At 31.5% G+C, this 13,651-nt stretch overlaps 1 protein-coding gene and 1 pseudogene across 1 annotated transcript; one reads left to right on the top strand and one right to left on the bottom strand.

Annotated features, from left to right (window-relative positions):
* The first annotated feature begins 3,101 nt into the window (after positions 1-3,101).
* LOC112420965 (protein ANTAGONIST OF LIKE HETEROCHROMATIN PROTEIN 1-like) lies at positions 3,102-4,601 on the top strand (annotated as a pseudogene).
* A 586-nt stretch (positions 4,602-5,187) lies between these two features.
* On the bottom strand, positions 5,188-8,247 carry LOC25494207 (uncharacterized). Its single transcript, XM_013602998.2, has 5 exons — positions 8,012-8,247; positions 7,455-7,602; positions 6,708-6,791; positions 6,409-6,612; positions 5,188-5,713 (listed from the first exon to the last, which is right to left on the bottom strand). Exons 1-5 carry the CDS (start codon positions 8,060-8,062, stop codon positions 5,619-5,621), a joined length of 582 nt encoding a protein of 193 aa, XP_013458452.1. The 5' UTR covers positions 8,063-8,247; the 3' UTR covers positions 5,188-5,618.
* Between the last annotated feature and the right edge of the window lie 5,404 nt (positions 8,248-13,651).

Raw genomic sequence — 13,651 nt, 5'->3', positions numbered from 1 at the left:
CTTCCAAATATATTGATCATCTCTACAACAATTGCATTATCAAGAAATTACGTCCACACAACGATCAAGTCATAATTCAAATAGGAGTCATTATCACATCATCAACATAATCATCAATAATCATTAACATCATTCAACATTACATTATAAATATCATATCATATCCCATTCACACATCTTCAAGTAGTTATGTAAAACTGGTCACAAAAGTCATAAGGTATTTCACTTAAAAGACTCATTTCCAAAAGGTTGTATCAAGTGGCAAACGGCCAACATTGATAATTCTCACGACAAAGCAACATAAAGATTCACTAGACCCTTTACACAAGGTTAATTTTTTCATAAAAGCACCCCTAGATGGTTAGGATAAAGTCCCTACACTTAGGAATAAGTTTGAAAACAATTGGATCGAAGAAAATTGCATTTTTAAGGTTTCTAGTAAAACAACATCGTGGCACGTTGGTCTCCCATCGTGACATGATTTTTTCAGGATCAGAAAGACTGAAATCCTGATCAAAATCGTGGCACGATCATAGTTTGACAGACAGCATAAGATTTTCAACCTTCACGTTTTCGCGCATAAAAATCAAACCGTTAATCCGTTTTCGATGTCGTTTTCACCTACATGTTCATGACACTTAGCCCTATCTTAATGTACAGAAAATTCAAGTTTCAACAACCCCAAATTCATTTTCCAAAGCCTTACACAAACACTCATTTTTCCAAAACGGTTAACAATTGAATTTTCACCCGAAACTCCCGATTTCTCCCAAACGACTCGACTATCACAACTACAACATAAAAACAGAAATTCCATCAAGTTTAACTCATCCAACCACATCGACAACTCAGTCAACAACTTTGTATATCAAATTTCATTTTGGGTCCTTCACATGAACATCTAGCACAACTTCACCAATACAAGCAACAACCTCACCAATTCAAACAACAACTTCATAAAATGGAATACCCATGGTATAATTTAACAACAACAACATATCTAATTCAACAACACTTCATTTTGACATGAATTCAACCATAATTCAACAACACAATATCTCAATTTAACAATTTGAGCAAAACTCATAAGTACCCATTTTCACCAAACCAACAACATCAACTTATTTCACATCATCAAATCATGAATTATGAACACCCAAGCCATGAATCATCAACATCAATATCACTTAGCAACAACAACATCAATTGAACATGAATCTTATCACAATTCAACAACAACATTGCATAATTCAACAATTTGAGCATATTTCAACATATACCACTTTCTCATACTTTGAACATAAAATTTCTCTAACAACAATTCAATTATCAACAACTTCATGCATTCAAACATAACATCATAATTAGAGCACGAATTTCATCATCTATGAACAATTAATCAATTACCCAATTAAACACTTATTCATACAATAATTGAAAAATTGCAATAAATGATTATGATGAATTCTAACCCCCTTACCTTAGTCAGATTAATCTCCCTAGCTTAGGCTTCAATTTAGCTCCTAGCTCTCTTCCAATCTTTGATTCTTCAAGTTCCTCTTCTCTCTAACCCTTTCTTCCTCTTTCTCCCACTTTCTCTCTCTAACTCTCTCAAAAATATCTTGTAATGAAAGTGTGAGGAAATTTACTCTAAGACAAGGTTTTTATAGTATGTCCCCTTAATGGGCCTAACCCTAAAGCTTAATGGATTAACTCATTCCAACTCAAATCTAAAATGTTTCTATACACTCAACGGTAAATTACTAATAACGGTCACTTAACGGTAAAATATTAATTACTACCTTAGTAACTTAGTAAAATAATGATTCCACTAAACACTCAAAATAATCCTCATCAAAAATCACCAATTTACCCGTACACCCAAAATGACCAAAATACCCCCTAAGTCCAAAATGACTAAATTACCCTTCTAACACGGAAACCCATAAAAATGCACTCAATGATGAATAATCACACACAAGCACATATAAACATACAATAAAAGTAATCAAAATAAATATAACGAAAATCAGACGGTTACAGGAGAGATAGACAATTTTTTTTTTTCTAGATTTGGTGCTTGTGTTTGGGTTTGTGAAGGAACAACATGAAGAGAAATGACTCGGTTTGTAAAAAAGTTTAATGAAAATCCCCAAATTAATAATTATTTTATGAATTTTTATGTTTTTTCTTTTAATTTTTAATTATATAATTAGGTGTCAATTAATTACACGCATGAAACAATTAAAAAATATGAAAAACTAAATTATATATCTAGTCATGTGCCACGCCAGCGCCACATCAACAAATTTGGTGAGTCAGATGGGTCAGGATTTATTTCTGAAGAATCTTGATTTTACAAGGACGGAATCTAAAACTTTTTTTTTACAGGGGCAAAATCAAAAGTGGCCTATATTACGGGGGGTAAAACACTATTAGTCCTATTATATATAGTTAAACTTTCTTAAAAATTCATTTTTAATACCAAAAGGGAATTTAATCTCATTAATTTATTAGTTCGCTAGTTTATTTAAACTTATATCACATTACTTATTCAAAGATGTTCATATGAAATATGTTTTTAAATAGGCTAGCTATCAGTCGTATTAGACTTTCAAAAAGTCAGACTCGCATAAAAAATAAGATTATGATATGTCACAGGCTAGACTTAGGCCTTAAAAAATTTAACAACAAAACTTAGGTCTTGCAAAGTCTAATTTGACCAGCTAATTCTCACCATTGTCCGCACCTGCTCATTTTTGCGGAAATTCATAAGTTAGGTTTTTACCCTACTCATTGTGATTTTATTTTTTTCGGATAATCAATGGGTATTGTTGGGTCATGGACTCATGAGAGGAGCAGAAGGACCACCCGCATCAGACAAGAGCAACCACATAAATGAGAGAGACATCACATTTTTAACCAATATAAAAGTTGAGACATGATATTTATACAATCATTTTTTGATAATTTTTATAACAACTTTCTCTCTCATACTCATATTATATTTTTATAAAATTATAATTATCACACAAAAGTTATCGATCAAATAGTTGTTCAAATAACAGAAGTCATCGCAGTTTTACTTGGCAATTGCTACACAACCCTTATGAGTTTCGTGTGGACCCTAATTATTAGTTAATGTACTGGTCAGGTCAAAGTACCGCGTTCACATTACCTCACACTAATAGAAAGCATTATCACTTCCAAAATTCTTCGGCATTCACACTTCATTTTCATTCATTAACAAAAAATAAACACCAAACCTCTAATAAAAAACCAACATCATCCTCTCTTTTTTCAACTCCAAAAGTCTTTGGCGTTCTCTATAACAGAAACCAGTATTACTCTCTCTTTTTCTCAAAAAACTCAAATTCTTAGCTGTTCACACTTCATTTTCATAACTTCATTCACAAGAAACAAACACATGGATATTGGGTCCACTCCATTTCCAAATCTAAATGTTCATTCTTTTTTGTTCCCAGAAACAGAACCCAATGTAAACACAGAGAAAAGAAACCACCCTGAAGAAACTTCACAAACTCAATGGAACGAGTCACCAACAAAGAAAACACGTGTATGGGCTAAGGACCGTTCCAATAACTGGTGGGAACTATATGTAGCCACCCTGATTTTCCGGATGACGAATTCCAGAAATCTTTTCGGATGAGCAAATAAACCTTTGAGTTTATATGCAGAGAACTTGATTCAACTGTCACCAAGAAAAACACGACGCTCCGCGACGCTATTCCTCTCCGGCAGCGAGTAGCGGCTTGTATTTGGAGACTTGCCACAGGTGATCCTTATAGGCTTGTTTCAGAACGATTTGGTTTGGGTTTATCCACATGTCACAAGCTCGTTCTAGATGTTTGCTCTGAAATAAAAACCGTTCTTATGCCAAAGTTCATTCTATGGCCAGATGAAAATAACATGATATTGGTTAAACAAGAGTTTGAGGGTCTTTCTGGAATACCAAATGTTGGTGGTTCAGTTTATACTACTCATATTCCCATAATTGCACCTAACTCCAATGTGAATTCTTATTATTTCAATAAAAGACACACTCAGAGGAACAAGAAAAATTCTTACTCTTTTACTGTTCAGGGTGTGGTTGAGTCTAAAGGGATTTTCACTAACGTGTGTATTGGTTGGCCTGGTTCTTATTCTGATGAATAGGTTTTCGAGAAATCGGATTTGTTTAAGAGAATTGTGAAGGGAGATTTGAAAGATGCTTGGGTTGCTGGAAATTCTGGGTACCCTTTAATGGATGAAATTTTGGTTCCTTATGCACATAAGAATCTTACTTGGACGCAGCACGCGTTTAATGAGAAGGTTGAGGATATTCAGAGGATTGCTAAAGATGCATTTGCAAGGCTGAAAGGGAGGTGGTCCTGTTTGCAAAAGAGGACAGAGGTGAAAATTGAGGATTTGCCTAAGATTTTAGGTGCTTGTTGTGTTTTGCATAATATTTGTGAGATGAGAAATGAGAAGATGGATCTGGATGGAATTTTGAATTGTTTGATGATGAAATGGTGGCTGAGAATGGTGCGAGATCTGTTGCTGCTGTTCAAGCTAGGGATAATATTGTGAGTGTACCATAGAAGTTCCCTTTCTATTATGTCAAATGATTTCAATATTTTAGCTATGACTTATTACTAGTCATTCATATTAGAGAAGAACAAGACTATATTGTGTGGATCTATTGTTATATATTAGTTTATTTGATGGAGACATCTGTTTACAAGGGCGCGGATTTGAACTCACGACTTTCCATTTTATTCACATCCGTTTACAAGGGCACCGATTTGAACACATGACACACACAATATGTAATACAATATATGTTTGTCTCTTTTAAATTTTATCTTCTACAACTTACGCATATATTAAAAATCAAAGGACATTGTGTTTGACATCAAAATTTAAATATCTACAAATCATTTCTCATATATGGTATTTGTTAATTTACATCCACACATTTTTTTATTAATAAGTTACACCCGGAGCATTTCAGTGAGGGCAACATATTGAGCTTCCAATGTGAACTTAAAGGTGCTCATAATGTCAAAGTTGTTCGCGGCAAAAGCACAAATGATACACCCTGTTGAGCTCATGATATTCTTGAATTGCACTCTTCGTGTGAGTGTGTAGACTCCTAACGAAATTTAGTAAGGAAAGAAGGAGAAGTTTAAAGGGAGAAAAAACCTTCTTAATATTCATCATAATCATTGGTTCCAGCACTTATAAAGCGAATACATCAAGCTAGCCGAATAACAAACTTGCAAAAAGTAGATGAGGAAAGTACAGAAGGAACAAAACGGTTAATAATAATCACACTATGGTGTGCAATTCACCCATGCCACAAAGGCTCTGTATTTTTCTTTCCGCAAACATAGTCCTCCATCCACTGAAATGGTCCACAATCACTGTCTTAACATTCTCATTTGGCCTTCCAATAATGTCTTGAGAGCATTTGCTACTAGGGGTTGTACACCATGGCTCCTATCTGTAGTAAAGAAACTCAGCAACTTTGTTCCGCCTTTACATATATACTTCATACAATCATCTGTACATTTATTTCTATCTTCTACTCATTTGTTTTGCAGACGCCAAAAACATTAGTCGTCTATTTGTGTAAACTCTAGAGCATTGGCATCGGGATCACGAGTAAAAATTGCTGGTCTTCCAGAACGACTAAGTGTGTAGGGGACACCTGCAAACAAAATAGGAAAAAGCACAGAGAAAATGACATAAAATAGATATTAGAGAATCTCCTTTGGAAAAACAAAACCAGTCATTTATAAGCCTGCAAATCATGGTCTGAAACACCACAATCCCGAGGTATGTCATGCATTTGTCTCCTAAATTGTAGGGATCAATCTATTTTATCTTTGAAATAAATAACATTTTTTATCACATTATTATTTTAGAATGGAAATTATCCTTGAGTACTATAGTGATCAAGTATTTCAATTTTATTAATCATTTTAAAGTGTTTCTAATTTCAAGAGGGAAATTATTTGTTCATCCCTATAATTCTAAAGGCTGACACTATAGTTCTTAAGACTAAGACTCTCGTTGATAAAAAGTCTATAAAAGACTAAATACAGTGTTCAGCTAAAACTAATAAATAACAAGTTGATAAATAATAGTGATAAATATAAATGACAAACATATTTTAATTAATATTTAAAATTTTCAATTAAAATAGTAAGAGTAAAAAAGAGATACAAAATTATACACTCAATTGTATGAGAAAATGCTATAAGCTACTGAAAAAGTGCTACAAGCTAAAGTTTGTGAGAGAATAATCATTACCAAATTAGTCATACAAACTTATACATTATAAATTATCTAAATCCTAAGATTTACTACTTATTTTAATTTAAAGAAGTAGAGAAGGAATACCAGCTTTATCAAGGATTGCTTTGAGCTTAGAAACATCTCGGATTGCAATGCAAGTGTGACGATCTCGACCACCATGTTGAGGTCTTCCAGTTAAAGGGTCAGGATTTGGAAGTTCCATCAAGTGAATCATCTCAGACCCTACCCACAACCAAGTACCCCTGTATGGAAGCTTATCATGAGGCCTTGCTTCATTTATCTTCAGACCTGTATTTCATTTTATTCATTACTTATTATCAATCAATATACTTCTAGCTAGAACATAAAAATATCAGTTTAGATTCAAAGAGCTGCAGGCATACCTAGAACGTTTTGATAGAAGTCAAGTGATCTTTCTAGGTTTTCACATAAAATTCCAACGTGGTGAACACTAACAACCCCATAATCTGAAAAATACCCAAAAAAATTATACAAATAGCAATAGCAATGATAACACAAATAAGCATTAACTCTCAAACAGTTAACAAGAGTCTTCCAAGTATTTTCACTGGTCCTCAACTATCTTATTTTTATAAGCTACTTTCGGTTTTATGCAAATAAATTTGTTTACAGTAAGGTATCGATGATTTTGTCAAAAAAAAAAAAAAAAAAAAAGTGAGGCATCTATGATTGGTTTATTTGAGTTTATCTCCTCGTATAACTATTTGAGACCGTTAAGAAAAGCTTATAGAAATAAATTATGATATGTTTGTAGAGTGTATATAATATGGACCTCTCGGGTCCAAAGGTAGACAAAAAAATAGAAGGGTTCACCTTTAGACCGGGGGCCATATTAGACAACCTCGTGTTTATAAGCTATTTTCAACTTATTTTCATAAGCTCTCCCAGATAGCTTATAAAAACAGCTTATACGGAAAAAAAATTGACTTTTTTTATTAAGTAATTATTTTATGTTTTGTTAATAGCTTATGCATAACTCCTTATATAAATAACACATATGCGCTTAATTAAATTGTTTATCCAAAGAGTGCCTAAATACGTATGTATTACATAAATGTTTATCTAAGCAAATCATAAAATTCTGAATGAAGTATAAACTAATTACATACCGCTTTGTTCATTGGAAGAGAGTGATTCATTGTTAATTACATCACCTTCAACAGCTGTCTGAGCTTTTACCGTGATGCTGGGAGCATTCCATCTCTCATTTCTTACACTAACATGGTTGAATTTGGGAGAAAAGCTGACATAATTCAACTGCAACAGAAGAAGGAAATTTTTTTTTTATTTATTTTTTTAACAAGCCAAAATGAGATGTATTAAAAAAAAAGTCACCCCGCACAAGATGTGCAAAGATGATTGACCCAAACCCATTTACAAAGTCTGTGATGCCATAAAATTACAGACACCATCCAAAACAACCACTAAAAGGTTACAATTGAACACTCATACATAAAAGAGGGTGTTTCCACCAATCATGAAAACTATATACAAAGGAAATTTTTTAATTATAAATAGATTGATTGATAGAGTGGTAGAAACACCTATTAATGATGATTATTAGATCACCAATTTAGCAACTTGTGAGCATGTATCCAAAACCCAGAAGGGTAGAAATGGCAAAAATTGATATAAGATTGCGGAAAATGGTGAATTACAAAATTACCTTATGGTGCAGAGGAGAGATAAAGGAAGATACTTTGAGAAGAGACGCCATGGCACACCACCACCAAGCAACCACTTACTAATCTATCCACTTTGTTTTATACCATAGCTTAAGCTTACTATTGATTGGCTCACAAATTTCAGGGGAAAAAAACACTAAAACAGTGGCCACACATATCCCTAAAATATTATTATAGTTAAGGTTTTGTATAGTAAATGATATTTCACCAGTATGAAATAATGATGAAATTTATTAATTTGGTAGTGAAAACTAATTTGTACAAAATACAAGGCTCACTTATACACCATAGTATTGATATATATAGTTAAAGGAAAATATTTAGTTGCATTTTTTTATGTGTTCCGTTTATATTTAAAAATAGTTGAAATTGTTAGTATAAAGCGGGTTGTAGTTGAATTAGGTTTTTTAATGTTCATGTAGATTGATAAAGACTATTCAAATTAATGACAACCGGATACAAATGAGACGAATCTTTATCTAATTCAAAGATATGAAGAAGGTTGTGAGAATGTCTTGCCAATCTAAAACATATGAAACTTGACAATTCAATTATAAGATTCATGTTCCATGTTTTTACCTTAATGATCTAAAACAACTATTTTATTTTCCTAGCATTATTAGAAACAAATGTGGGGTGTGTCACTTAGTGACGTAGACCCACTAACAAGATAAAACACAAACCACGTGCGAGAATAGCTAAATAAGACGGGTTATGACTCTTCGCCATAACATGTATCTTAGTGGTTTAAAGAGTTTTTTTTCCTAGTTATTTTAAGGAATTTAGAGGTTTCTTGTTAAGTTATTACTCCCTCCATTTCTTTTAAGTGTCATTTTTTGAGAAATTTTTTATTTCTATTTAACTGTCACTTTCAAAGTTCAATGCAACAATAAATGTTGTTTTACCAACATTATCTTTAGTTATTTATTGCGGAGAGAAAAATATATGAAATAAGATATTAAATGACTAAGGCTATTATAGTAAAAGTATAAATTATTGTATAAGAAAAAATAACATTTATTGAGTGTCTTAGTTTATGTAAAATGTCAAAAAGTGACAGTTAAAAAGAAACGGAGGTAATCATAGTTAGGAAAAGCTATGTCATGTATTGAAAATAACCATTGTGAGTCATCATATTTTCCTAAATAGACAACTATGTAGGGTGTAGTGTCTTTTTGGTGTTAACCACCAGGTTGAGGTGGTTGATCCTATCAAGATGGTGCTATATGGATTATGTTCACAATGAATAAATGAAGTTTAGACAGCTTGGAGAAATTTTGTCTCAATCCCCATTAGCAAGTAGAAGGTTTATTCTACGGGAACTTCTATGGTACATTCATAATTTTGAGTGTATTGGTACTCTTGTTTCATAAAATATATAAATTAACGATCATTTTAATGAAATAAAAAGGTATTTGTCAATATTTATATTTTAGAAAACATCATTTCATAAGAAAAATCATCATTTCATTGTTTATAAGGATTGTATTAAAAAATTTACATTTTATCATAAAAAATAATCAATATTCATTGTTATGAGTAATAAAAATTCTTAAAAATTAAATTTTATTTCGTCGAAGCTTTTGGTAAATAAAATTTAATTATCTTAGTTATCAATGATAGAAAATAATTATTTTTCTTTAAAAAAACAACTCATTTATTATTAATTTTACGACTTGATACATCGATACACCCAAATTTATTGGATATACCATAGAATTTGCCTTATTCCACCTGACAGATGAAGAATTGAATTGCACAAAGCAATTTACTATTGGAGCATGCGCATCGGGCGTTGTATTGTGCATAAGGCCTTTTCCACGCACGGCGCTCTTGTGCCAATGAGAATTTTTCAACGCATTAAAGAGCATGTGCCCGAGGTGAATAAATCTGTGCACACGTGCACGGAGTTGAAAAGTTTTCTATATAAGTCTAACTTCAGTCAAATGCAATGGTCTCGAATTATGACATACTCCCTCCGTTTTAAAATATAAGCAAATTTTATTTTTTAGGTTTATTTAATTAATGATGTATGTGATTCATATTATAAACCACATACATCAATAATTGAATGAACCTAAAAAGTAAAATTTGTTTATATTTTAAAATGGATGGAGTACTAAACAATTCAAGTAATTTTCAACCCTAACAAGATTGAAGACATATACCATCTATATTAAATGTATTGTTCTTTAAACCTTTGATTATGTTTATTACTATTATGAGTAGCTAAACTCGTTAGATTCAAATTAGACGATGAACTTATATGGGAACTATTTAAATTATGTATTATGTAAGTCATAGTATATGCAATTTGAGACCTAAGTTTATTTGCTATATTTTGTGTTTAATGTCTTTCTTTGTGTGATCAGCCTTTTTTAAAAAAATTTGATGTTTGATCCAGGATCAACTAATTCGAGGGGTCCAAATCCATCAAGTTTATTTTTAAACAAAGGTCATGATAGGGCGACAATGAGGAGTCATTTGAAAAGTTTGTAAATAAATGACATGATAGGCCGACAATGAGGAGTCAATTGATGGTGAAAATCGTGACGTATTTAAGCTAGTGTAAGAAATAAAGCAATACTATGATTGTTGATATGTTTCATCGAGTAGAAGGAACTCTGCACTCAATTCTTATAATCCATATTGAGATTAACGAGTTATCATTGTTAACCATGAAAAAGGGATAATCCTAAGGCAAAACTTTCGTTACGCGAAATTTTTAATTTGGGATGATGCATCAATGATGTACCGATATTATTTTGAAATAGTTGACCGATCAATGCATGACATCAAGATAAAAATAGATCCTCGCGGTAAGTATAAATCGTTTGTTGGGATGACAATGATTTTGGTTGGTAATTTTAGACAAATATTTTATATATATATATATATATATATATATATATATATATATATATATATAATTAGTAAAAGACAAAATATGATATTGTTATTTCTTCAATTAATGTTGAGACTTACTATGAATATGAGATTGGGGGATCTTATGTATCCAACCATGCATGGGTGTGAATAGGTCGGGTTGAGCCGGACTTTGTTTAAATAGGCTGAGGCTAGTTGAAAAAACTAAAGCTTAAGTCTGGCCTATTAGTCTGTCAAAGGCTTTATTTTAAGTTTGGCTTGACCTTTTTAAAAGTCCGGTCTAGCCTATTAGTTTTTTTTTTTTGACAAGCTATTAGCTTTGTTTAAATGCGTAATTTTTACTAACAATTTTAAATATAACATTTGAGATGTTTATAAAAAGGCTAATAAACATATATGTTTTAAAAGGGTAATAAATCAATAAAATTTTGTAAAGCATGTACATCCATTCCCCCACCCCACTTTATATATATATATATAGGGTGTTTCAAATGAAAGCACTCTTATAATGAGAGGATGAGAGGAATTAATATTAACCATTGTATATAATCGTACGATGCAGACTTCATGATGAACATCAAATAATGTAGAAAAATAAGAATATCATTTTCCTTTCATCTCTTGTACCTATATAGACACAACTAAGATATGAAGGTATGTCCACCAAATTAAGTGTAGCTCCAATCTCCATTAAAGGGTTTTGTTCAAGACTTACGGTGTTTCGGCGAGAGAGAGGAAGGAGAAAGGGTAGGAAAATAGAATCACGTGCAATTACTTTTTCCATGAGCTTTTGAATCTGCACCGTACGATTATATTCAATGGTTAATATTAATTCCTCTCATTATAAGAATGCTCTCATTTGAAACACCCTCTCTCTCTCTTTATATATATATATATTGCACGTATATCCATTAAAAATTTGTGGAGCTAACACATCCATTTTGTAAAAGCTAATATGCATGTATTATATAATGTGGTTGCAGTATATATATAATTGCACATATATGGGTTGGCCTGATAAGTCTAACTAGATTTTCTATAAGCCTCGGCCTAGCCTATTTAAATTAATGAGCTTTATAAAAAGCTTGAGTTTAACCTGTTTAATAAACAAATTAGGCCGAGCCAGACTTTAGGTAGGCCGGGTCATAGGCCCCTGACGAGCAGCCTGGCCTATTTCCACCCTATGCATATTTGTTCATGTCCTTGATAGATTTTGCATTTTTTTGTTAGATATTAGTTTGGGTGAATTTGGCTCGAGAGGTTTACTAGGGTGAGTAAAAGCTTCAAGGGTCAAAGTGCGCTTTACGAAGGTACTTACAAATCAAGCATCAAATAGGTCCTGACATTCACAACGAGAGTTGAACTCACGGTCTTGCAGGTGAGTCAATTCCTTACCAACTGAGTTAATCTTCATTGACAAAGTTAATACAACTATATAATATATACATTTTTACAAAAACTATACAATAGTATAATTAACTTTATAAATCCACTTGAGTTGGTCTGATGGTATTGACTTGGGATATGAGAGTGTGCTCCTCCTTGAGGTTTCAGGTTAGATTCTCTCCAGTGCCAATGTAGGCGGGCTAGTTTAGCTTCTTCAAAAAAAAAAAAACTTTATAATTTATGTAAATTTATATGTCAAATAACTTAAAAATACATTGATTTTATGTGAAATGTATTTTTGTATGACTTAATTTTTAATTTAATTTTAAAATAAAATTTTTATTAAATTTTGTTGATGCATTAATTCCACGTACTTGACACGGATATCATCCTTGTCTTGGTCAATTTTGTACATTAATTATAATTATAATATTAAAATAATTCTTTTTCAAAATCAATAAAAGGAAATATATCTCACCATTCAAACTACTCCTAATCAACTATTGGTCTATTTTTTATTAAAGAAATATATCACACATATTAAGGAATGAAATAAAGTTGTCAAATGTCATAGTAATTTTACCAAATTATCCTAATCAACTATTGGTCTGTTTTTCATTAAAGAAAAAATAATACCTTGGAAGTAGTGGAACATAATATTAATTGAAGGGTACAATTGAAAAAAAGAAGAAGTTATTATTGCATTGGAAACTGAAAGTGACATTCATTTTGAAACAATTTTTTTTGGCTAAAACGACATTCATTTTGAAACGGAGGGAGTAAAATGTATAAGAATTGTATTGTCGGTGATAAATGTTTCTCCCGTGTTTTTTTTATATTAATTATAAGTGAGATGTATTTATTAATGTTTTTTATTATGATTTATTTCTTTTAATAAAATTTGTTTCTCCTAAATATTGAAACAAATGTAATTTTTCATTAGATTATTTAAAAAAAATAATTGAGAGAAAGGTAGTTCCATTGCATCAAATAGATATGATGCAAGATAAAAGTAGATGAACATCTTAAAAATTATTTGTAGTAAATGTAAATTAAATATAATGTAATGCTAATTATTCTCTTTTACGGTTTTTAGGAAGATAAATATTTTTTTAAGATAATTAGTATTGTGCCTCAAAACATAAAGTCGTGAAAACTGGCGAGTCGTTATTGTTTGGTGTGAAAAAAAGACACAAAAGATAAAAAGAAATGGTGAACTTTCAGACAATTAGAATGAGGCATAATTATTTTTTATTGGTAATTAACTTTCATCGTTAGAGAATAGATAAATCTTTTTTTAGTATTAACCTTTTGGTTTTTTAGAGGAAGATGATCCAAAATCGAACTCA

The sequence above is a fragment of the Medicago truncatula genome, chromosome 4 (genome assembly GCF_003473485.1).
Source record: "Medicago truncatula cultivar Jemalong A17 chromosome 4, MtrunA17r5.0-ANR, whole genome shotgun sequence".
Classification (NCBI taxonomy): Eukaryota; Viridiplantae; Streptophyta; class Magnoliopsida; order Fabales; family Fabaceae; genus Medicago; species Medicago truncatula.
The sequence above is the reverse complement of the archived record's forward strand: the minus strand, read 5'-3'. Positions and strand labels throughout refer to the sequence as shown.

Excerpts from the sequence above, each read along its gene's own strand:
- LOC25494207 (XM_013602998.2), bottom strand. The coding sequence starts at position 8,062 with ATGGCGTCTCTTCTCAAAGTATCTTCCTTTATCTCTCCTCTGCACCAT. Across the intron at positions 7,603-8,011 it reads TCTCTCCTCTGCACCATAAG|TTGAATTATGTCAGCTTTTC; the intron begins GTAATTTTGTAA and ends CTTCTGTTGCAG. Across the intron at positions 5,714-6,408 it reads AGCAATCCTTGATAAAGCTG|GTGTCCCCTACACACTTAGT; the intron begins GTATTCCTTCTC and ends TTTTGTTTGCAG.